The sequence below is a fragment of the Natrix helvetica genome, assembly GCF_964273705.1.
Source record: "Natrix helvetica genome assembly, chromosome: 3".
Lineage (NCBI taxonomy): Eukaryota > Metazoa > Chordata > Lepidosauria > Squamata > Natricidae > Natrix > Natrix helvetica.
In genome coordinates, this window is record NC_138549.1 from 49744589 (window position 1) to 49769676 (window position 25088).

Sequence of the window (25088 nt, forward strand, 5' to 3'; positions counted from 1 at the left end):
GCATAAGAATGGTTAGGTAACTCTAAAAGATGCTAAAAGTCATTAAGTATGTAACAATATTTAGGACTTTTATGTTCTTTAACACTTCCGATTTTGTAAACTGTAATCATTAAAAAATCTGCAAGTACTGTCAAATTAGATTGCTAAATAGTTTATACTGTTCAAGTCAGCTGTAGAAGTAACTCTTCCAAAGCAAATTTTACACATGTAAAACATCTTTCTACAAGCATTTTACATGTAGCTATTTGCATTCAAAATTATGCAAATAATGTTTCTTCTATGAATTTTGGCTTAGTTAATAGTCAATCTAAAAATTCTTCATTAAGAACATTCACCTGAACTATTGAATGCCCACCAGATGTCTGCATAGCTTGATTTTCATCATCTGATGCAATAGCTACAAAACTGAAACCCCGGAAAAGCTGGTGAGCATTAGCACTTGGTGGAATACCAGGTGAATCTGCAAATAATACATTGATAAGTATGTTTAATAAGGTTTGTAAATATTTAAGAAAGTTCATAATAAAAATAAGATATAACAGCAATATGTAGAAAATGAACTAAAATGCAATACATTTCAAACATTAAAATTTTAATTGGCTGATAGGTCAGATATCTGACAGAATATGTTTTTCTGAAAGGCTAATAGCGAGAGAGATGAGATTTCCAAGAAAATAAATTCCAAAATTTGGGCAAATTGTAGTGTACAAAGAATAGCTTGATGACTCATGATACATTTAAGTTAAACTACAAGGAGAAATATCTCGCATTTAACGCAAAATCATGGAAGGGATTTCTTTCAATATCCAAGGACTGCATATGATAGCATGAACACTATGGCAAAGGTTTTTCAAATAAAATTTAATTTATATGTGCCAGAGAAAAATTTAAATAGTATATATACTAAAACTTCTTTGATATAGGTTGACTCAGCCTTCCATCCTTCCGAAGTGGGTTAAATGAGGGTCCAAATTGTTGGGGGCAATATGCTGACTCTGTAAAACTGCTTAGAGAGGGCTGTAAAGCACTGTAAAATGGTATATACCATATTTTTTGGAGTATAAGACACTCTGAAGTATAAGGTGCACCTAGCTTTTGTGTAGGAAAACAAGAAAAAAAATCTGCCTCCCAGCAAACAACAAACAGCCTGTTTCAATTTCAGTTTACCCTGATAAGCACAAGAAAAGAAAAAATCTCCCTCCGTCTCCCATCAATTTGCCTCCTTGCAGCAAACAGTGTGTTTCAGTTTCAATATTAGCACAAACAGATGATTGTCGGTTGGATTGGCCTTCCGACCTATTTCAGGCTGCAGGAATTGCCATTGCCTATTACTGCCTCTGCGCGTCCCATTATCAGACTCCACGCGCCTCATTTTCTGCCGATTCTGATTCCCGTCGGCCGGAAAGGCCGGAAAATGGGGTGCAGAGGCTGAAAACGAGTTGCGCAGAGGCAGCAATAGGCTATGGCAATCCCTGCAGCCAGAAACAGCTGATGGTCGGGAGGCCGATCCAACTGACAATCAGCTGCTTGTGCTAATCAAGCTGTGCTGAAGCTGAAACAGGCTGTTTGCTGCAAGGAGGCAAATTTCTTGGAGGCAGATGCCAAAGGGGGGGGGCGACGTGTGGGTGGGACTGCTTTCGGTGTATAAGACGCACCCAAATTTTTACCCTCTTTTTTTGGGGGGGGGGAGTGCGTCTTGTACTCTGAAAAATATGGTAAGTCTAAGTGCTATTGCTATAGTATATATTTTACCTTTTGGCGTTTTTGCTGTAAATTCAGAATCAAAATAAAAAGTGTCCTCAGGTCTACCAGTTGCAGGTTTAAATGGTGGATTAATTTCTCTTCTGTACAATTTCTAAGACAAACAAAATTTTAATATATTACAAATATATATAGGTAGTCCTTAAGTTATGATTGTAATTGAGGCTGCATATTACAGTTGTAAATCATTGCTAAGCAAACCAATTATTCTTTATGGAGTGGATTTTGCTGGAAATAAATAATGGTTTCTGACAAAAATAGCTCGAATTGCACTTATATGACCACAAATGGTGCAAACAACTGTAAATGTGGGCTGGTTTCCAAACGTTCAAAATATGTCATACAACTGTGTGTGGGGGGTGAGAACTTCAGAACTGAATGATAATTAGCTTTGGGGGGGGGGGCGTGTCCATCGTAACTTGGAACACTAAGTAAGCATGATATATTTCTTATAATAATTAATACTTTTATTGATTTGTGTACTTACATTCCAGTCTATTGTGGTGAAAAATGGATGCCTCTTAATTTCCTCAACTCCATCGGGACCTGCTCCTATTAGAGGTTATTAACAAAAACAATACCAAAAACTCCTTAGATGATTATTTGATTTATTGTTGAAATCTTAATTAGATGACTTTAATATTCTACCTAATCTATTTGTAGGATTTCTTTTGAAAAGCATTCGAAGAAGACTTTGAGCTTCTGGACTTAAAAACTGGGGCATTCCAAGTTTGGCTCTGTAAAAGAAAATAAATTAATAGTTTACAAACATAAATGATATTAATCTACGTTCATGGATTTTAGTTTATTACTGTAGGATACTGTATTTTAACTGTAGGTTAAATAATTGGTATTAATAGCCACTGTTTCTACCACCGACTGGAATGATTTTTCACTATTATGCTGCCTGTTATCATATGAGTTTCAGGTCAGGTGGGGATGGCTCAAACAGCTTCCATGCAGACTGAGACAGGGGAAAGAGAGGCTGAAGAATGAAAAGTAGAACATGCCGAAAAAAAACTGTTCTTATGATATTGGATGCTGTCTCTTGTTTGGAAATAAACTGTTAAAAGCCTCATAGTATGTCATAAAATGACAGCATTAATCATTCTTTATTTTAATCAATTTATTTGGCTGCCGATTTTGTAAACATGACTAAGCAACATCATATAGAGCACAGAAAGGGAGTAAGAAATAGTAAGCTAAAGAAATAAAAGGCATGAGAAAAGAAAATGAGAAATACAGTTACATCAAGTTTGCAGTACATCACTTGCTACTTCATGCTTTTCTATGTTTGTTTCTACATTCATAAAAATTTCATACATTTCTTTTAGCAATGTTTTTTTTAAAAAATAAAAACTTATTATTTATTATTATTACTAAGTTTTGTATTCATTCAGCACCTGTTCATTCTTGATCCAGCCTCTTAATTTTCCCAAATTCATCAAATATACTGTTTATATTGCATTTGACTTACTTTATGTTTCTCCTGATTTAACTCATAAGGTGAATGAGAAACACTCTTACATATACCGTGTTTCCCCAAATATACAACTTGCTGCGAAAATAAGCCCTAGCCTGATTTTTGAGGATCGGCGTAATATACAGTTGCAAGAAAAAGTATGTGAACCCCTTGGGATTACGTGGAGTTTTGCTTGAATTGGTCATAAAATGTGCTCTGAACGTCATCTAAGTCACAACAATAGAAAAAGACAGTGCTGAAAATAATACTACACAAACATTAGATGTTGCCATGGTTTAATTGAACATGTAAACATTCACAGTGCAGGGAGGAAAAAGTATGTGATCCCCTAGCCTAATGACTTCTCCAAGAGCTAATTGGAGCCAGGAGTGAGCCAACCTTGACTCCAATCAGTGTAATGACATTGGATGTGTTGCTGACAGCTGTCCTGCCCTTTAAAAACACACACCTGTTTGGGGTTTACTGGTTTCAAGAAGCACTGTCTGTTGTGAACCATGCCTCGCAGAAAAGAGCTCTCAGAAGACCTACGATCGTGAATTGTTGACTGGCATGAAGCTGGAAAGGGTTACAAAAGTATCTCCAAAAACCTTGATGTTCATGTGTCCACGGTAAGACAGACTGTCTACAAATGGAGAAAGTTTAGCACTGTTGCTATTCTCCCTAGGCGTGATCGTCCTGTAAAAATGACTGCAAGAGCACAGCACAGGATACTTCATGAGATAAAGAAGAATCAGAGTGTCAGCCAAAGACCTACAGAAATCTCTGGCACATGCTAACATTTTTGTTGACACATCTGCAATAAGGAAAACATTAAACAAGAATGGAGTACATGAGAGGACACCACGGAGGAAGCCGTTGCTGTCCAAAAAAAATATTGCAGCATGTTTGAAGTTTGCAAAAGAGCACCTGGATGTTCCACAGCACTACTGGCAAAATATCCTGTGGACAGAAGAAACCAAAATTGAGTTGTTTGGGAAAAACACACAACACTATGTGTGGAGAAAAAAAGGCACAGCACACCAATATCAAAACCTCATCCCCACTGTAAAACATGGCGGAGGGAGCATCATGGTTTGGGGCTGCTTTGCTGCTTCAGGGCCTGGACGGATTGTTGTCATTGATGGGAAAATGAATTCCAGTGTTTATCAAGACATTATGCAGGAAAACGTATGACCATCTGTCCGCCAACTGAAGCTCCGCAGAGGATGGGTGATGCAACAGGAAAATGACCCAAAGCATACAAGTAATCAACAAAAAATGGCTTCAACAACACAGAATACGCCTTCTGGAGTGGCCCAGTCAGAGTCCTGAGTCCTGACCTCAACCCGATTGAAATGCTGTGGCATTTTTAAGAGAGCGATTCACACCAGACATCCCAAGAATATTGCTACACTGAAACAGTTTTGTGAAGAGGAGTGGTCCAAAATTACTCCAGATCGTTGTGCAGGTCTGATCTGCAACTACAGGAAATGTTTGGTTGAGGTTATTGCTGCCAAAGGAGGGTCAACCAGTTATTAAATCCAACAGTTTTCCTCCCTGCACTGTGAATGTTTACATGTTATGTTCAATTAAACCATCTAATGTTTGTATAGTATTATTTTCAGCAGACTGTGTTTTTCTATTGTTGTGACTTAGATGACATTCAGAGCACATTTTATGACCAATTCATGCAAAACTCCATGTAATCCCAAGGGGTTCACATACTTTTTCTTGCAACTGTAAGCCCTAGTGAATGGGGGATATGGCCAGCACAGGAAGCAGCCCTTCCCTTCCCCGGTCACCTCATGGAGGCGTGGCCCATTATTCATGGCCCATGGATCAGCTGAGCCAGCAAGGCCTGGGAGCTGCCTTTCATTCTGTCTCTTTGTGAAGGTCTCCCAGTGCAATGCTCTGCTGCAGCTTCGGAGCAAACCTCCACCTTCCCTGAGCAGGATTGAAAGGCTGAAGGCTTTGGAGGGAGCATTTTTGGGGTGTGTGTCTGTGCAGAGCTCCCCAAGGATAGAACAGGGAAATGGGGGGTAGGGGAATATTTTTCTGCTGATTGGAGCAAGGCGAAGCCTCCAGCCTTGCAATCCTCTGCAGGGAAGGTGGCGGTATGCTCTAAAGCTGCAGCAGAGCATTGCACAAGGAGACCTCTGCAGGTAACATTTCTGAAATGTTAACTTTTAACACTACTCACAGGAAAATCCCCCCTCATCACGGTTTGATTTACTTTCTGTGAATCTTTGTGCTGAAAAAGGTCTGTGCTTTCTCGTTCCCTTCTTCCCCCTCCCCTCCTCCAGCTGTCCATTTCAGCTTTCGCAGACAACCATCCGCCAGGATGGAGGATACCTCATAGGGTGTGATCGAATTCCAACCCCAACAGACCCGGTGGGCACGAGCTACCCCAACCCATAAAGGGGAACAGCTGATGTGGGGGCCTGTTGGAATTTCTGGGAATTGAAATCCACAAGTCTTTAAATGGCCAAGTGGCTGCCCATGCTTCTGCTGGCCTCTTCGCTGTCCTGGCAGTGCTGCTCTTGGCAGCACTGCGGGACTACTCCTGCCTGGCCAGGTTGAATCATCCCAGATTTAAAACCTCCTGAGTGCCACCAGCCTCCCAGGGCCCCTTCACAAGCGGCCACTGGTAGACCCATGCCACCTCTCCCACTGCTGTCCCATGCACAGCCGGAATGAGAGTTGCAGCGCCTGCTAAGGCCCAAAGAGCACCAGGCTCTATCTGACTGTAGCCCAGTGCCTGCAGCATCAAGTGCAGGCTGGCACTCAGTAGTCCAAAGGCAGCAGTGGGTGAAGTGGCACAGGCAGCATGGCTCCACCTGTGAGGCCAGCAGCATGGGGCTTACCACAGGTGAGAAGTGTCCCGGTAGCAGCAAGGACAGCAGGCAGGGTGGGAAGAGAGAGAGCGAGCTAGATCTAATCTAACTTGGTGGTTATGTTCGTTCTCTCTCTCTCTCTCTCTCTCTCTCTCTCTCTCTCTCTCTCTCTCTCTCTCTCACACACACACACACACACACACACACACACACATCACACACAACCCCCCACCCCCTCCAAGGCAGCCACATCCCTTCACTAACCTGCATTCCAACTCTATTTTCTGCTGCGTGTGCAGAGCAAGAAGTCTGTGGGACTACTGTAAAAAAAACGTCTTGCGAGAAGTTGGCATTGATTGATTGAACTTTTTTCAATGTAGTCCCACAAACTTGTTTCCCTATGCACAATGGCGAGAAACGCAACGGAGCTGGAAATCAAGTACCAGTAGGCAAAGAAATGCTTGGAGGAAGCGAGGGGACCTGGGTGGTGGTGGATGGGGCAAGCTTTTCTGCCCACAAAATCCTCATCTTTGACAGCCAAGGCAGAAACGCAGAGAAAGAGCTATCGGCCCAGGTGTTGGGAATACCCTTTCTCCCTCATCCCATCTGCCACCCCCAAATTGCATCAATAAAGGGGGCGGATGGCTAAATGAGGGGCAGGAACCCCTGCCATGCCTGGTGAGGGGGGGAGAAGAGATGGCAAGAGGAGCCCCATCTTGCTCCACGCACCCCAATAAAAGGCAACAGCAGCCTGGCTACTTCTCTTCCCCCAACTCTCTGGCGCTCGAAGCCAACTGACAGGCACACACCCAGTCGCTCATTCATCCCTCCCTCCCTCTTCCTTGCTGGCTGAGATCAAATGTCAGAATCGGTGAGCTGAACGTGCCATCGCCACCCGGAAGGAGAAGAACGCAAGAAATGGGCTCCCAGGGTGTGTGGCTAGTATCTCAGCAATAGGACATGTTCTCTGGGTTCTCCAAAGAAACGTAGGAGTCCACACTGTTTTTTTTTTGGGGGGGGTGTTGTTCTTTAAGGACCATAGCTGTCTTGTAGCGACAGTGAAGAGGAGGCGCAAGCAATTGCCTCCAGACCCAAAGCTGGGAAGACAGCCATTGTGAGCTGCCACAGCTAAGCGGCTGCAACAAAGCAAGAAGAATAGCATGGCGATCATCTGGGTGAGATAACAAGATTGGCTTGAAGTACAATTTTCCTGTAATTAACTTTAACCTCCTGGTGAAAACTTTTAAAAGAAAGAGTGGCATGAGATGGGGGGGGGGAAGCGGACGTTAGTAAGCTCCTCCATTCCCAAGCTAGCAGCGAACAAACGAAGCAATTAACAAAGAACAAAAGGAATAATAGATCTTGAGATCTGCTTAAGGGTTAGAAAGCAAATTGGAATCTTTTGACTTTTACTCTGTGCTTTTGATTTTTTCGATAACTTTGCTTTTGAAGCCAGGACTTAAAGGGTGAATATTGTGAATTAATTGTCCACATTGCCATCTAGTAGTACTAGATGGGATTTTAAAAACAAGGAACTGCTGGCTGAATAAAGGAAGCTGGTTAAGAAGGAACTGACCTTGAACTGTTGCTGACAATACAGACTGATGATAAAGTCCCTCTAAAAGAAAGAAAATAAGACCAGCTGTGTAAACATTGTACTGTTCCCTCTTGCTACATTATAAGGGCTGCTGAGAGTGCCTTTCTTACAGTGTTTTTTTCCCCTTCTATTGGAAGAAGCTTGGATAACCCCGACAACCTATATTAACCTATATTTTTCTTTATTTGGCTATTTTTGGTCCTCTTTTTTTCCTTTCTTTTTTTCCTGCCCTTTTGCAACGAGGCATGGATTATTATTGTGAATTAATTTTGTGGCTTTCTTTTTCTTTTTGAGTTTGTGCTTTTTCTTCAATCCTTTTTCCTGTTTCTTTCTTTTTTTAAAATTTCACATTGGCATTATAAAGCGAATGGATAGCAAGAATCTGGGTTCCTGGGTCCAGGAACAGGGATTTGTCTATTGGAGGCTGGAACTTGGGCTGGTGTTGGTGAATCCAGGGTTACAGTTAATTTGCTTTTTGGATTATAAAATTTAAATAGAACTCAAATATAATAATGTCAGAACCAAGTACCAAGATGAAGAAAATAACATCATATACATCATCAACAGGTACATCGTCCGGACTTCCGGTTCCGGCGGCTGACGGCGACGGGCAAGTTGTTTGCTCGCTCCGGCTCCCCGGTGGGCTTCCCCACTCCTTGGGGGGCACAGGACGCCCCGGAGAGGCGTCCTGCCGGAGGAGCGGCTTCGCGGGGGATCCCTGCATCGGCGGCGGCTGGTGGGGCCCCCCCCGCTTCGCTCTAGGCATCGGGGAGCAGTATCGGAGGGCGCGTAGCGTCTTCGCAACAGGCTGACCGGAGAATGAAAAAACAGAAGGAAGCAGCGGCGGTGTGGTGAGGCGCTACCCCCCTTTATTCCCTTTCTTGATTTGAAGAGCTTTTCAGCACTTTAAAACTTTTACTTTCGGATAACTTTGGAGGCGCGGCTGGAGGGAGGGGGATTTCCCCCCCCTCGGACAAGCGGCTTAGAACAATTCTGCTCTCAGCCCCAGGGGAAGGAGGAGGGGGGAGAGCCAACCAATGATGCCACACCCTTGCTATAGTGACTTTTCATTGAACCTAGCTCCATAATTTACTGATGATCTGAGGACTTTGGGAACTTTGAAAACTTTGTTATGCCTCTGAGCCCGAAGCTGGCAGGGCAAGATGGCACACTTCCGTTGTCTTCATGAACTGTGAAACCTGACTCCACCTTTAAAATTCAGGGGTTCCGGTCTTTGTCTCCGTGCTACCCAGAAGAATCTCTTGTGGATTGTTATTTCTTGAACTCTCTGGGGGGAAAAATTTTACTCTATTGCCAGACTGACTACAGAAATTCTCTCCTGCTTGGATCTTCTGCCTCCTGGACTCATCTGGCTGCTCTGCTTCTCCAGCTGTCCATTCTCTACACTGACTGAACTCTTTATTCTATAAACTATGTCTCCTAAAAGACCACCCCCTGGAAAACCTGGCTTTGCTACCTCTGCCCCGACATCAGCAACATCCAGTCCTGCTACACAATCAAAGATTACAGACCTGATGCAACCTAAAAGTACAGAAATGGATTTGCAACAAATGCTCCAGCAACTCATACAGGGCCAAGAGGAAATTAAGAAACAATTAAAAGAAATGAAAGAAGAAATTAAAGAGAACCAAGTCCAAATCTATAAGAACTCACAGAGACTGGACCTTGTGGAGGGTGGGGTGGCGGAGGTGAGGGGGGGGGGTAGAAGCGGTGCAGAAGGGAAACAAAGAACTTGATATCCAACAAATGAAAACAGAATTTGAGAGAATGTCCTTTTATCTTAGATTTCAAAATGTGATAGAAGCAGATGAGGAAAACATAAGGGACATCATGACAAACATTTTGGCTGAATATATACACAAAGAAAAACAACAGATGGAATGGGAGATAGATCTGGTTTATAGAGTGAACTCAGCCTATGCCAGAACACACAATGTACCCAGGGAAGTACATATTAAATTTCTTAGAAAAAGCACAAGAGACGAAATTCTGGGTGTACAAAGGGGGCAGGCACTGACATACCACGATAGGGAAATAACCATCTTGAAGCAGATCCCCAAGAAAATTAGGGAAAAAAGGAAAAATTATTCGCAATTGGCGAATAAATTATACCAGAAGGGGGTGTGGTTTAGATGGTTGATGCCTGACGGTATGTTGATATTCTGGGAGGAGACAAGAATTAGAATTAATACACCCATAGAGGCACAGGCCTTTATGGAAAAAAATAAAATACACCTAGAAAAAACAGAAGATCCTACAACGGATATGCAGGACACGGGAGGGGCCGGAGCTCTGCCAGCAGGGGGAGAAGGGGCAATACCAAGAAAGCTCAGATCACAAAAATGAATAAGAAAATCTCATTGATATAAACTGACCGAAAGGAGTAATGGAATTAACATGTGGATTATATATTACAATGTATAAACTGATTGAAAGTACCAATAGAATTAACATGCTGATTGTATATGACTATGCATTTAATGTTTTATATTCAGATGTATACTATGAGTTTGGAGGGGGGGGGCGCCTACCACACTTTGCAACTGCCAAAATTTGTATACCTTTCCATTACCTTTTCCCTTATAAATATTAAAAAAACCAATAAAACTTCTTAAAAAAAAAAACAGGTACACCGTCTGGTTCGGCGACACAGAAAGCAACAAGATAAAACCACCTTGGAGTTAAAAAGTATGTTGCAAGCTATTCATGAGCATCTCAAGGAGCAAATAAACAAAGTAGAAGAGAAAGAGGGCAAGGTGGAAGGTGTCAAGGAAATGATGGGGAAAAACGAGCAGATTGCAGAAGGTGGAAGAAAAGTCAGAAATAACAGGAAAAAAAATGGAGGAGATGGATTATAGTCTGATAACAATTGATAAAAAGCAAGATGGATCTACATTCAATGGGAGATGGACCGAGCTGAATGCTACCTAAGATTTCAGAACCTTGAAGAGGAGAAAGTAGAGAAATTAGCAGAGAAGGACACAGAAATCCTCTCAGTGGCCACAGAAATGAGTAAGGAACAGATTTTAGGTGGAATGGACAAAACATTTAGAGTACATACAAGATATGCAATTAGAAATAACTTGCCCAGATTTATCAAGAAAACCCTGAAAAATGAAATACTGCAAGCATCAAGAAGTACTACAATAAAATACAAGTCTAGAGAGATAGTGGTATTGAAGCAAGTTCCAAGGAAGGTCAGAGAAATAAGAAAGGAATACTACTTTCTGACTAAGGGTCTGATTAAAAAGGGGGGTCAGTTTTAGATGGCTTGTCCCAGAAGGGATCTTGGTAAATTGGCAAGAACAAAGGCACAGACTAGATACACCAGAGAAAGCAGAATTATTTTATGAACAATATATAACAGCACAGGAGGGAGTGCTGGTAAGAGAAGAGGGAAGAGCTAAATGCCAGGAAGGTAAGGAGAAAGATCAAAGGGAGATGGAGAAAGAACAGGAAGAGAAAGTGCTAAGAAAAGGAGCAAAGGCCAATGAGACAAAGGAGTAGAGGGAGCTAAGAACTACTAGATCAACTAAATCTATAAATCAATAAGACATGGAGGAAGAAATAAAATCTCCATTAACATAAACGGACTAAACTCGGCAATAAAAAGAAGAACATTCAACAAATACAACAAATTAGAGAAATTGAAATTGGATATTATATGAGTCCATATTAGAACGCAACATAGAAAATTTCTGGAACAGATAAAACTTGGTAATTTATATACGACATTGGCTGACCAAAGCAAAAAGGGAATAGCATTATATATTAGAAAGACAATACAATCAAATTTAATTTTTGAAGATGGGAAGGAGAGAATACTGATGGTGGAGATAATGATGAATTTGAGTAATCTATTATTAGTGGCAATATATGCGCCAAATGATAAACAAGAAGATTTTTTTTGGAAATTACACAAAAGATAATAGAATACGAATATGAACAGATATGTATACTGGGAGACTTTAATGCAATTGTAAATAATGGAATAGACTATAAATCCACAAAGCTGAACAAGAAGCCGAGAAAAACCCTACCCAAAACATTTTTCATGATAGCGGAAGAATTAAATCTGCAAGATGTTTGGAGAACAAGACACCCGAAAGAAAGACAATATACCATATTTTTCGGCGTATAAGACGCACCAAGATTTTGAAGAGGCACATTTTTTAAAAAAAGTTTTTGCACTCTGCAAACCTCCCCAAAACAGCCTATTTTTTGTGAAAACAGGCCTGTCCCCCCCCCCCAAAGGCATGAAAAGCCTTTAGGAGGCTTGCAGAGTGCTCCTGCCCCCCCCAAAACAGACCATTTTGTGCAAAAACGGGTCCATTTTTTGTAAAAAAAATTGCATAAATAGCCTTTAGGAGGCTTATAGAGTGATCCTAGGAGCTGGGCAAAATTGAGCAAAAAACAGCCAGTTTTTCACTCATTTCTGCCTTCCCCAGTCCCAAGGAGCTCTCTGAAAGCCTCCTACAGGCTCTGCACAGCCATTTTGGTGAAGGGGGTGGGGTTTCAGGAGGCAAAAAATGCTGTATTCAGTGTATAAAATGCACCCAGATTTTCAGCCTCTTTTTTGAGGGAAAAAGGTGCGTCTTATATTACAAAAAATACAGTACATTCTACTCAAACAGACATTTGTTGTGGTCAAGAATAGATATGAAGTGCATGTCAACAGAAGTAACACTCAAAACATTTAAGATTGACATAGATATAAGCACATGGGCTGACTATAATCCAATAACAATGACTTGGGAGGGACAGAGGAAAAAAGGGAGGCAGGCTTTAAATCCAAGAATATTGAATGAAAAAAATTTCCAGCAATACATGGCAAAAGAATTGACATATTTTTTCCAGGAAAATAGAAAGGAAGACACATAATTACGAGAATTTATGGGACACTTGTAAAGCATACATCAGAGGCCTTGCAATAACATACTTAGGGAAAAAGAATAGCCAGAAAAGACAAACTCAAAAGAAGTTGGAATTAGAGTATAAAAGTCTGGAGATGGAGCTGCAGAAAAACCCACAAAACAAAAAAGTAAAAAATATGATGGAACTGCAAAAACATAAATTGAACCTGATAGAAAATGAATACTTGGCAAATAAAATAAAATCGGCAAAACATTTTTTTTTTGAAAATGCAAATACATAAGGATGTTGGCTGGCTTATAAGATGAAAAAGGAAAGAGAAAAAAGGCTGATAAGCCAATTGGTGGATGAAGAAGGGAATCTACAACATTCAAATGAAAAAAAGAAAATAATAATTGAGAACTACTACAATAAGTTGTATTAACATGAGAGGGTTCCAAAATAAGGGAAATAAGATAATTATTAGAGAAAACTAGAACAATCCCAGAAAAATTTAAGAAGGCACTAGAAGAAAGAATTACAATGATGGAGGTAACAGAAGGCATTAAAAGGCAAAAGAAGCGGAAAACACCAGGATCAGATGGATTACTGTCAGAACTGTATCAAATATTACAAGAAATATTAAGTAATGTAATGTTGGAACTATTTAACGAGTTACTAAGGGAGGTAAAGATGCCAGAAACATGGACGGAGGCATATATAACTCTTATACCAAAAGAAGAGTGAGATCTACAACAAGTAAAGAACTGTAGACCAATTTCACTATTAAATGTGGATTACAAAATATTTGTATCAATAATGGCAGAAACAGTGAAAAGACTTTTAAATGAATTTATACACATAGATCAAAATGGATTTCTCCCTAAGAGACAGATCAGAGACAATATGCGAATTGTATTGAATACGCTAGAGTACTATGAAGACCACCCAGAGAAGCAAATGGCATTGTTATTTCTGGATGCACAAAAGGTCTTTGACAACGTGAATTGGCAATTTATGATAATGCAATTACAAATGATGGAATTTGGTGAGGGATTTATAAATATGATCAAAGCGATGTATAATAATCAATCGGCAAAGGTAATGGTAAAGAATGACATGACAGGAAAGGTAGTGATTATGAAGGGAACTAGACAAGGATGTCCACTATCGCCATTATTATTTATATTAACACTAGAGATTTTGATTAAAGAAATACAATAAAACAAAAAGGTAAAAGATATGAGGGTCAAGAAAGAAGAATATAAATTACAAGCATTTGTAGATGATTTGGTGTTTATTATGGAGGATCCAATAGAAACAGAGCCAAAACTAGTTGAAATAAAAGAAGAATATGGAGAAGTAGCGGGCTTGAAGATTAATAAAGACAAAACAAATATTTTGGTGAAAAAATATGACAGAAAAACAGAAAAGACAGTTGATGGGGAAATTGGACATACAGATAGTGAAAAAAGTGACATATTTGGGTATCCAATTGACATCAAGGTGTGTAACGTTAAAGGAGGATAACTATTATAAGGTGAGAAAACAAATAGAAATAGATCTGGAAAGATGGAAAAACCTACAATTATCATTATTGGGAAGAATAGCCATAGTAAAGATGAATATATTACTATACCTATTCAAAACAATACCAATAAAATTAGAGAAAAAATATTTTGAAAGTATGAATAAAATAGTGGGGAAATATTTGGACTACCAAATTGGGATTTGTATTATCAAGCAGCAGGACTAACTTGGATGAAAGACTGGATCTTATTGAGAAATACAAGATTATTAACATTAGGGGGCCATGATTTGCAACTAGGTTGGCATGCTGTTTGGTGGCATGGTAAAAGTAAGGCACATGGTTTTTTTCAAAACATTATGTAATGTTATGTAATAATCCATTATGTTAGGAATGGATTATTAACAATATGGGAAAGAGTAAAAGGGAAACACTATTTAGAAATACCAATGTGGCTTTCAACAATGAAAGCATTGACACATCCAAATATTAGTAATATGAAAAATATTATTAGATATAAGATACCTTAACAGAAAGGGAGGAACTAAAACAAAAACAAAATTAGAAGAACGAAGGATTGATATAGATTGGTTTTCACAATTGTAAATACAATCAAGATAGGAAAAAGATAAAAGGGAGTATGGTTTTAACTTGGGAAGTTTGGAGTTGGATAAGATACTTATGGGAACAGAAGAACGGAAGGGGGAGAAGAGGGGGGAAACAGAAAAGAAAATATTAAATATACAAGTATATATTCAAAAGCGAGATATAAAGAGGGAAAAACATGGTTAGGATAGATTAGGGAAGGTAAGGGAATAATAAAGGATACTAGATTATATTTGGGTTTGCGGAAATACCATCCCAAGAAAACATAAACTGAGATTTGAAAGAGACACTTATAAAACAGAAAAAGAAAGGGAGAGAGGAGAGAATGAGAAGAAGAAGAGGGAAAGAAGAAAGAGGTAAGGAGAGGAGGGTGGAAGAAAGAGAAAGAAAAGGAGAGCGGGTAGACAGGGGAAGAGGAAGAGTAGGGGAGAGGCAAGGGAAGAAAGAAGGGGAAGGAGGGGAAGAAAGTAGAGAAGGGAGGAAGGGAGAAAAGAAAGGGAAAATAAGATGGTGTTAAAACAGGCAGAAGGGATGGTAAATAAAGCAACCCAAAATGGCCTGCTGATTTTGGCCAGTGGCGGCAGCAGCTCTGACCCAATCCTGGCAAGCAACACTGGGGGCAAGAATCAGCCACGCCGATCCTGCTTCATGGCTGCACAGACAGAACCCACATCAGCCATTGTTCGGAGTTCCGGCACTGATTCCCCTCCCCCCAGTCCCAGGTTGACAGGTTGCTCGACCTGGAATTCATGGTCCAGTGCTGATCCCCATGTCACCTGCCCTGCATGTTTATTCAGTAGGGATCTGGGGAATAGCCGGGCTGGCTGAGTGTGCACAAAATGGCGAGTTGGATACCGGGTCTCAGGGCGGGGAGGGTAAAGCCCAGCTGGCTTCACGTGGGAGAGGAGGTGCAGCGAGGGAGCCCATTCCTCACATTGGGTGGGTGGGGTTCACCTATGCAGAGGAGGGAGGGAGGGAGGGAGGGAGGGAGGGAGAGAGAGAGAGAGAGAGAGAGAGAGAGAGAGAGAGAGAGAGAGAGAGAGAGAGAGAGAGAGAGAGAGAGAGAGAGAGAGAAAGAGAAATAGTGGAGAGGAAACCATTTCAAACAGCCTTGCCTGCAATTATTGTTACTCCCCTCTGTCGTTTCTTTCTGTCTCACTCTCTCATTCTCTCTCTCACACACAGAGACATTTGATTGCTTGAAAGGAACAGGCTGTGCTTTGCTTGTACCGTAAGCACGCGCTTCCCACAATCTTGCCTGATTTTTCGTCCTTTTCTCAAGCAGCAGCAGCTGGGTAGAGGCGGGAGGGGGAGCCAATTCACATGGGCTTTCTGCCTCAACGTAGCAGCAGCCTGAGCAACACCCGAGCTCCAGGTCGCCGCCTGCTCCATAGCCTCAAGGTAAGCTGCAGAACAGAGGGGCCCTCGCCTGCAAGGTTGCCTGGTGTCATGGGCAGGGCTAGGGCTGGCTCAGCTGATCCCCGGACTGGGGTTAAAGGTCCAAGCAGCCATCAGGTGATTACGCTCGCTGCCTCCTGCACCCCCCCAAAAAAAAACCTCCCCCAAAAGAAGCCTTAGCCGTTTTCAAAAGAAAAGACCCACTCTTATTTTCAGGGAAACACGGTAGCACTTTCATTCTTTACCTCATACTCTCCATTTCCCTTCTCTTGAGTTTATTTCTCTACCATTCTCCCGCCTTTACTAAATATGTAGCATAATACATATTTATAAAGCACATATAGTTTGTACACCTACTCACTTTAGTTTCTTCCCATTTGATGATAATATGCTCTCTCTTTGGCCATTTTAGCAGCAACTATGAGAGTGGGTCTTTTTAAATTATTGAACATCAGCCAATTTCAACAGTTTTCATCTATTGACAGTTCAAGCTCTGGCAGTATGTTGTCCAGACTACAATAGTCAATGGGCAAGCTCTTTTTATTATCTCTGACCTCACTCCAGAAGTTGCAGTATACATTATTTTGTATTTAATTTTTCCTATATTTCCATCCCAGGGTTAAGTACAGAGCACAATTTAAACTCTTTGTAGTGAGTGTTAAAGTTTTGCAGCTATCATTGCTCATTAACTGTACCAGCTCATGTTTTGGTAGGATCCTGTTTAAATAACACAGTCAGGGGTACAGAAGCCTTTTCTTATTATCGTTCTGCATCGGGGTGGGTTGCTGCCAGGATTACTGCTGGTTCAGTGTACAAGTAATTTTGTTCCATTGATTAATTGTCCTCACTGTTAGGAAGTTTCTACTTAATTCCAGATTGCTTCTCCCATTGATTAGTTTCCAACCATTGTTTCTTGTCCTGCCCTCTGGTGTATTGGAGAATAATTTGAACAATTTGACCCTCTCTTCTTTGTGGCAGCCCCTCAAGTATTGGAATATTATCATGTCACCCCAATTCATTTCTTTTCTATAGACTAGCTAAACCCAGATCCTGCAGCCATTCTTCATATGTTTTAGTCTCCAGGCCTTTGATCATCTTTATTGTTTATTTATACATGTTAAATTTGGCTGATGTTCAATAATTTAAAAAGGCTCTCTCTCTCTCACAGTTGATGCTAAAATGACCAAAGAGAGAGCATATTATCATCAAATGAGAAGAAACCAAAGTAGGTGAAGTTCAAACTATATGTACTATGCTACTACATATTTAGTAAAGATTGGAGAATGGTAGAAAAATAAACTTGACCTTGATTTAAAAAATCCTTCCTACCTATTCCACTTTATGCATTTTAGATGCATTTAAGAAATATTTGAAAATCTTTTTATATAATACAGCCAACTGGTGCAGGTGGTTGTGAGCCAATGCTGAGAAAAAGCAATAGTAATAGTACTTAGACTTATATACTGCTTCACAGCCCTCTCTAAGCAGTTTACAGAGTCAGCGTATTGCTCCCAACAATCTAGCTCAGTGATGGCGAACCTTTTTCTTATGGTGTGCCAATATTGTGCACGAATGTGTGCCCACACCAATTCAATCCTTCCCACCCAGAGGCTTTCCTGAAGATTGGGGAGGACAAAAATGGCCTCCCCTGGCCCTCTGGAAGGCTGAAAATCAGCTGGGAGACACGATAGTAGTGTCCCAATATTTGAGAGGCTGCCACAGAGAGGAAGGGGTCAAGCTATTTTCCAAAGTGTCTGAAGGCCAAACAAGGAATAATGGATGGAAACTGAACAAGGAGAGATTCAACCTGGAAATAAGGAGAAATCTTTTGACACTGAGAGCAATCAATGAATAGAACCGCTTGCCTTGGAGTTGTGGGAGGTTCATCCCTGGAAGCTTTCAAGAAGAGACTGAACTGCCATCTGTCAGAAATAGTGTAGGGTCTGCTTGGGCGGAGGGTTGGACTAGGTGACCTACAAGGTCCCTTCCAACTCTGTTAATCTGTATCTAATCTGTATCTAATAATCATGTTTAAAAGGCAAAGCTAATATTGTAAAATGATATAAAGTATCATTTAAAAGGTAAAATTACTATTAAAAAGAGGCAGGGAAATAGAAAAGCATATTATCCTAATCAAACCTCCAATAGATGTAAATATATGTAAACATATGTAAATATTGAGAAGTTAATTCAAGGTCTAGAAAAGAATAGCCAAAGTTCTCTTAATTTTAAAGGCTAGGAGGAAAAGACCTATATTTAAACTCTGGAGTGGAAATATATACTATACAGAGTCTGATTTCTCTGTTTTGCAGTTCTTCATATTCTGTCTGTGAGTTTCTACTATGTTCCTGAATATAGGGTTAGTATCTAAAAAATTAAGAGTTGTTATTGTATATGGCATGAAGTATGAAAAGGAGTATCTTATGAGCATAGTATGCACTATACCTTGTATATACCATGCAAGTACCGTGTTTTCCCCAAAATAAGACCCTGTCTTTTTTTTGCAACAAAAAAGGCACCAGGTCTTATTTCCAGGGGTGGTTGTTGTCCACTGACTCACCTCACTTGTGCACGTCACCCCTGGTCTCCTTTTCGCTGTCAGAGGCCTTCAGGAACTTCTTCTGAGGCTGGCAAGGCTTTCCTGAAGGCCTCTGCAGCCGATAACAGAGCTCTGGATCTGGAGTTCTGTTATAGGCTACAGAAGCCTTTAGGAAAGCCTTGCAGACCTTGTCGACTGCAGAATAAACGGACCAGTAAGGCAAGTGTTGGGTTGCATAAGGCCTGGCTGCAACTGTCCGAAGGTAAATAAGTACCTTATTACCCCGGAGGTGGTATTCAGCAGGTTCTGACCAGTTCTGGAGAACCGGTAGCGGAAATTTTGAGTAGTTCAGAGTACTGGTAAATACCACTCTGACTGGCCCCGTCCCCATCTATTCTCTGCCTCCCAAGTCCCAGCTGATCAGGAGGAATGGGAATTTTGTAGTAACCTTTCCCTGGAGTGGGGTGGGAATGGAGATTTTACAGTATCCTTCCCATGCCATGCCCACCAAGCCATGCCCACAGAACCGGTAGTAACATTTTTTGGACCCCACCCCTGATCCTCACCCTAGCTTAATTTTTATCTGTGCACTCTGGAGTGGGTGGGGTCTTAATTAGGGCTTACTTTGGAGGTAACATTGGGCACACTTGTTAAAAAATCAAGCTGGACTTATTTTCAGGGTAGGTCATATTTTCGAGGAAACAAGGTACTTTGAAAAAAAATGCCAAGAATACTGCATGATTTGTTCAGGCATTCACCAAGAGTCAAAGTCTGATAAGATGGTACATATATACATATATAACTTACCATACATCAGGCAACAAATATAAGTCAAATACAGGTTTTTCAAATGACAAAGTTATATGTTAGAATCAAGTTGGTATGCAAGAATGAGAAGAAATTGTAGGCATAAGCACTGAAAAAACCTATTCCCCACTTATTTAGTGTTAACAAACTGAATATCTGAGAAAACTCTTCAAGGTTGGATTATAGCAACACTGTTTTGAAGATAACATGAACATGAAATATGAGACATGAGACATTTGGTGAGTTAAAAGGACTAATAGTTATTGTATGTCGAAATGTAAAGCATTGGGTTGAATTAATATACTATAAACGCATATTCCAGATGTCCTGCTTTTTCCATCAGAAGTATATTCTGATGGAGAAAGCAGGACATCTGGAATATGCGTTTATAATAAATTAATACCTTTCAAAAAATGAGGGGAAGAATAGTCATTAGATATTACAATCCAGAGAGCAAACCCTGTAGAACCTGTGAACCTGTGGCACGCAGAGCGCTCTCTGTGGGCACACGTGCCGTTGCCAGCTGGTCCTCGCCATCGCCAGAGCACTGGAAAAACACCCCAAAAGCAGCCCATTTCTGGGCCATTTCAGGCTGTTTTGTGGGCATTTTTCAAGCCATTTTTGATCCAAAAAACATTCTCCAAAACCGGCCCCCAAACCCGGCCTGAAACGGTCCAAAAATCAGCCTGAAAAAGCCCCCCAAATCAGCCTGAAAACAGCCAAAACACAGGAATGCTTGCGCCAGCCAGCTGGTCTTTGGTTTTCCGGCACTACAGCATGCGCACATGCACACAAATGCACGCACGTTCCAGTTTGGGCACTCGGTGCTGAAAAGGTTCACCATCACTGCAGTAGAATATCTGAGACACATAAATTAGAGTGTACTCACTTGAGAATCATAGTCATGGTTTCTTTTCTGTCTTTCCCTTGAAAAGGTAGAGTACCAGTGAGCATTTCAAACTGAAAGAATAAAATTTTCATCAATTATACTAAAAGATTTGGAGAAAAACTGACAAGATTATTTAGCAGAACAGATTTTTTTCCCCATAAATGTAAATATATAATGCTTTATATGCAATTTTCTCTAATAACAGCTTAAATTCCCAAAAGCTTAACTCCATATTTAATGCCCCAATATGCTACCCGAAAATATTGCAACACAGCAGCAGCCATGAGATGACCACGCTTGCCACCTCTTGCACCTCAAAAATAATAAGACCTCCCTGAAAATAAGGCCAAGTGCTTATTTCGGGAGTCAAAATAAAACCCTGTCTTATTTACAGGGAAATACGGTAGTCAGATTAAAAACATGTTAAAATCACTTTTCTTTCAAAAACTGCATAATCATGTTTCTTGTAAAAGCTAACACTACTTTATTATTTTTCTAATACACAAGTGTTGACCATGTTAATAGTTTGCACTTTAAACACAGAAGCTCAAAATCTACGTATATGTTCTTTAAGTCAATTTATATTAAAAAATATTGCATTAGTAAATTTTGAAAATATCAAAAGTTTTTTTAGTTGAAATTTTTAATGATCAAGTAAAATACAAAAGTACATTTGCTTAGATTTGATTATGGACTAACAAATTTGAAAAATATTGTTTTTATAATACTATTACTATAATTCTGTTTAATTTAAATAAATTCCATTTGTCCTAATTCAACCCTATAGATTTATATTGACAGGATTTAATTCATCTTAGATATACTTATAAAATAATAAAAAGTACCAAATTTATAGTGACCTGGAAACTACTAACAAGTGAAATAAAGAACTCAATTATTTACACTGCCGATTTATATCCCTGATATATATGCATATGTTCAGAATAAATTAACTAGATGGGTTTGTATTTGACATTCACATATGGTTAAAATGAAGTTCCTTATCTTCTTTTATTATTTCAGAGCTTACTAAGATAAGTGCACAAAAGCATGGTGTGGAGTATCAAAGATCAATAGACTTTATCATCCCATGCAAACTTACCATTAACACACCAAATGACCACCAGTCTGCACTCTGTGTATGACCTCGCCGATTAACTACTTCTGGGGCCATGTATTCCACTGTTCCACAAAAGGAGTACGCCTTTTTCTCATGATCAATAGATTCTTTGCTTAAGCCAAAATCTGGAAGGAAAAAAATATATTTTTATACATATTTCTAATCAGAAAATTATTTAGTTTTTAATAGGCTATTTTTAAGTGCATGTAATTTGCAAACATTTTGTTTTATCACGCAAAAGGGAAAGTGTCTACAAATCATTCATAGTAAGTAAATTTTGCCTTACATACCTGTTAATTTAATATGACCTTCTTCATCAAGAAGTATGCTATAAATAAAATAAAGTTTTAAATTGGTTGTATTAATTTTTTGGTAACAATTAAAGAAAGCTATAAATAGTATAAAATGTTATTTCAGGATTACTCCTCTATTGATAAAGGTTTCTCCAGTCCAGTTGTGTTCGAATCTAAGGAGTGGTGCTCATCTCCGTTTCTTAACCGAGGAAACTAGCGTTGTCTGAAGAACTTTAGTGGTCAGGAAGCCAGCATGACCATAAGCCGAGGGGTGCTGTTACCTTCCTACCAAAGTGGTACCTATTTATCTACCGTATTTTTCGGAGTATAAGACGCACCTTTTTGCCTCAAAAAAGAGGCTGAAAATCTGGGTGCGTCTTAAACATCGAATACAGCATTTTTTGCCTCCTGAAGCCTTGCCCCTTCACCAAAATGGCCGTGCATACCCTTATGGAGGCTTTCAGAGAGCTCCTGGGGTCTGGGAGGGCAGAAATGAGCAAAAAAAGGGCCATTTTTTTGCCCCCCACCCGCACTCTACAAGCCTCCATAAGGCTATGCATGCAAACTTTTTGTCAAAAACCGGGCCCATTTTCACGAAAAACAGGCCCTTTTTGCTCGTTTTTGCCCCTCCCCCCCAGAGAACTCTACAAGCCCCAAGGCTATTCATGCCTTTTTTGGGGGGGGGGGGGAATGGGCCCGTTTTCATGAAAAATGGGTAGTTTTGGGAAGGTTTCCAGAGCAAAAAAAATTTTTTTTTCCTTTTGGAAAGCTCTTTAACTGATTGATGAGAATTACATTGATCAAGTGTTGTGCAGCAGAAACTACCACCTATCTACTGTATTTCTCTCTTTCTCTCTATCCCTTTACCTACCTACCTACCTACACACACTCTCTCCCTACCTACCTACCGTATTTCTCTATCTATTTCTATTTCTCTCTCTCTCTATCCCTTTATCTACCTACCTACCTAACTACTCTCTCTCTCTCTCCCTACCTATCTACTGTATTTCTCTCTCTCTCTATCTCTCTACCTACCAACCTACCAACCTACCGTCTCTCTCTCTCTCCTACCTATCTACGGTATTTCTCTATCTCTTTCTATTTCTCTCTCTCTATCCCACTACCTCCCTACCCTCTATCTCTCCCTATTTCTCTCTATCTCTCTATGCCTTTATCTACCTACCTAACTATTCTCTCTCTCCCTCTTGTATTTCTCTCTTTCTCTCCCTCCCTCTCTCTCCCTCTATCTACCTACCTACTTTTTTAAAAAAATTGCCTCTTCAAAACCTTGGTGCGTCTTATACTCCAAAAAATATGGTACTTGCATTTGCATGTTTTCAAGCTGCTAGATTGGCAGGAATTGGGGCAAGTAATGGGAGCTCACCCCATTGTGTGATGCTCAGGTATTTTCAGCTGACAAACTCAGTGTCTTTAACCACTGAGCCATCACATCTGTATAGATAGGAATGACCTATAAGCCTCTACAATAAATACATAAATTTATCAAATGTATAAATGTAGCTATGGGCATCTGCAAGTGTTTGCTTCTTTTATTAGAGAGGTGAAAGTAGTGTTGTGCTACATGTTATTCCCCTCTGGTATTTATACATACATAGAAAAGGACAGATATTTATGACATACAAAACTTTCGCCATGCCCTTCTACTTGACCATAATTTCATGGACACAGCTACTTGAATCCAATTTGAAATAACTTACTTTTCTGGTTTTAGATCTCTGTATATTATCCCAAGACTATGCAGATGGTCTAAAGCGAGTGCTAATTCAGCCAAATAAAATTTGACATCATCCTCTGTGAACATGACCTACAAAGAAAAACATGCATTTCCATAAGATACTATCGGGTCCTGCCGTCAAAGGTTGGAAGTGGGAGAGGAAGGGTGGACAAATGTGCAATATGATTTTGTGTATGTGATGGGAAATAGGGAGGGGGAGATGACAGGTGATGAAGACCAGAGAAGCCCAGAACAGTTTGTACCAGAGGCACCAAGGCAATGCACCTTGAGAAAAGAATGTGAATTGCCCAGAACAGTGGTCGGCAAGCCGCGGCTCGCGAGCCACATGTGGCTCTTTGCACATTTTAATGCGGCTCTTCTGTGTGCCGGGCGCCCGCTCCCCTCCCTCCCACTGTTCCCTCTAAGGTGCACGGCTGTGCGCCCGCGCAGGTGGCAAGAAAACACCACGCAGCAGTTTCCAACTGCCGCGCAGTGCTTTCTGCTGTCACAGGCGCCGGAGGCTGGGGAGGTCCTTTGCAGACGGCTAGAACTGGCCGCCCGCAAAGGACCTCCCCGGACTTGTTTTGGTGAGCGCGGGGCAACTGACGCCAGGAAAGCAAGCCCGGGGAGGAGGTCCTTTGTGGGTGGCCAATCCTAGCTGCTTGCGCCCGGCGCTGCAGCTAAAGTAAAGCCCCTGCCGCTACCGGAATATCTGCTGCCGCCTCCTCCTCCTCTAACAGTACCCGACGCTGCGGCAGAGGTGAAGCCGCCAAAGCTCCCGCGGGCGCCCCCACCTATGGCAGCGGCGCCTCCCCCTCCGTTCGGAGCACCTGAGTTGGGCCCCGCGTTACCCTGCCCTCTCCTCCTCTGCTGTGCTTTTGAGGAGCCATGAGGCCGCGGGAGCCAGTAGGAAGGCGGCGGGGGGGGGCAGGAGCAGGGAAAAAAGGCCTCATGGCTTCTCAAAAGCATGGCGGCGGCAGCGGAGAAGGCAGCAGGGGTAACGCGGTGCTCCGAGTGGAGGGGGCGCCAGCGGGAGCTTTGGCGGCTTCACTCCAAATGTAGTGGTGCTGTTGGAGGAGGAGGAGGAGGCAGCTCTTGTTCTGGTGGCGGCAGGGGCTTGTCGACATCTTCAGCAGCAGCCCTGCCCCCTGTGAAAAAAGCCGAAGATGGATCCACGCAGATGACGTCGCCGCAACATGACTGGAGGAGGAATTCTGGGAGTTGAAGTCCACAAGTCTTCAAGCTGTCAGGTTTGAAGACCCTGGGTTTTTTCTTTTTTCTAAAGGGTTAGGGGTGCAAGGGTCTTGCAACTTGACAGCTTTAAGACTTGCATGCTTCAATGCCAGAGTTCCTGAGCCAACATGACTGGAGGAGGAATTCTGGGAGTTGAACTCCACAAGTCTTAAAGCTGTCAGGTTTGAAGACCCCTGGTTTTTTTTTTTCTAAAGGGTTAGGGATGCAAGGATCTTGTAACTTGACAGCTTTAAGACTTGCGTGCTTCAAATGCCAGAGTTTATTGAAACTAAAAACAGTGTACCATCCTATGTATTTTCGGTTTTAAAAATGTGGCTCTCAAAATAAATTTCAATCGTGGTTTTGGCGAGATTTGGCTCAGTTGAAAAAAAAGGTTGCCCACCACTGGCCCAG

At 41.1% G+C, this 25088-nt stretch overlaps 1 protein-coding gene across 5 annotated transcripts in view; it reads right to left on the minus strand.

The window, feature by feature from the left end:
* The window catches only part of RPS6KA3 (ribosomal protein S6 kinase A3), a 142688-nt gene that overhangs the window by 34160 nt on the left and 83440 nt on the right, over nucleotides 1-25088 (minus strand). For all 5 annotated transcript variants that reach the window (XM_081947342.1, XM_081947341.1, XM_081947340.1 and 2 more), the window contains exons 7-14: nucleotides 23425-23531; nucleotides 21704-21741; nucleotides 21396-21538; nucleotides 20294-20364; nucleotides 2410-2498; nucleotides 2249-2313; nucleotides 1753-1855; nucleotides 336-460 (exon numbers count right to left, since the gene is read on the minus strand). In XM_081947342.1, coding sequence (XP_081803468.1) covers nucleotides 336-460; nucleotides 1753-1855; nucleotides 2249-2313; nucleotides 2410-2498; nucleotides 20294-20364; nucleotides 21396-21538; nucleotides 21704-21741; nucleotides 23425-23531 — 741 coding nt within the window. The remainder of the gene's footprint in view (nucleotides 1-335; nucleotides 461-1752; nucleotides 1856-2248; nucleotides 2314-2409; nucleotides 2499-20293; nucleotides 20365-21395; nucleotides 21539-21703; nucleotides 21742-23424; nucleotides 23532-25088) is intronic.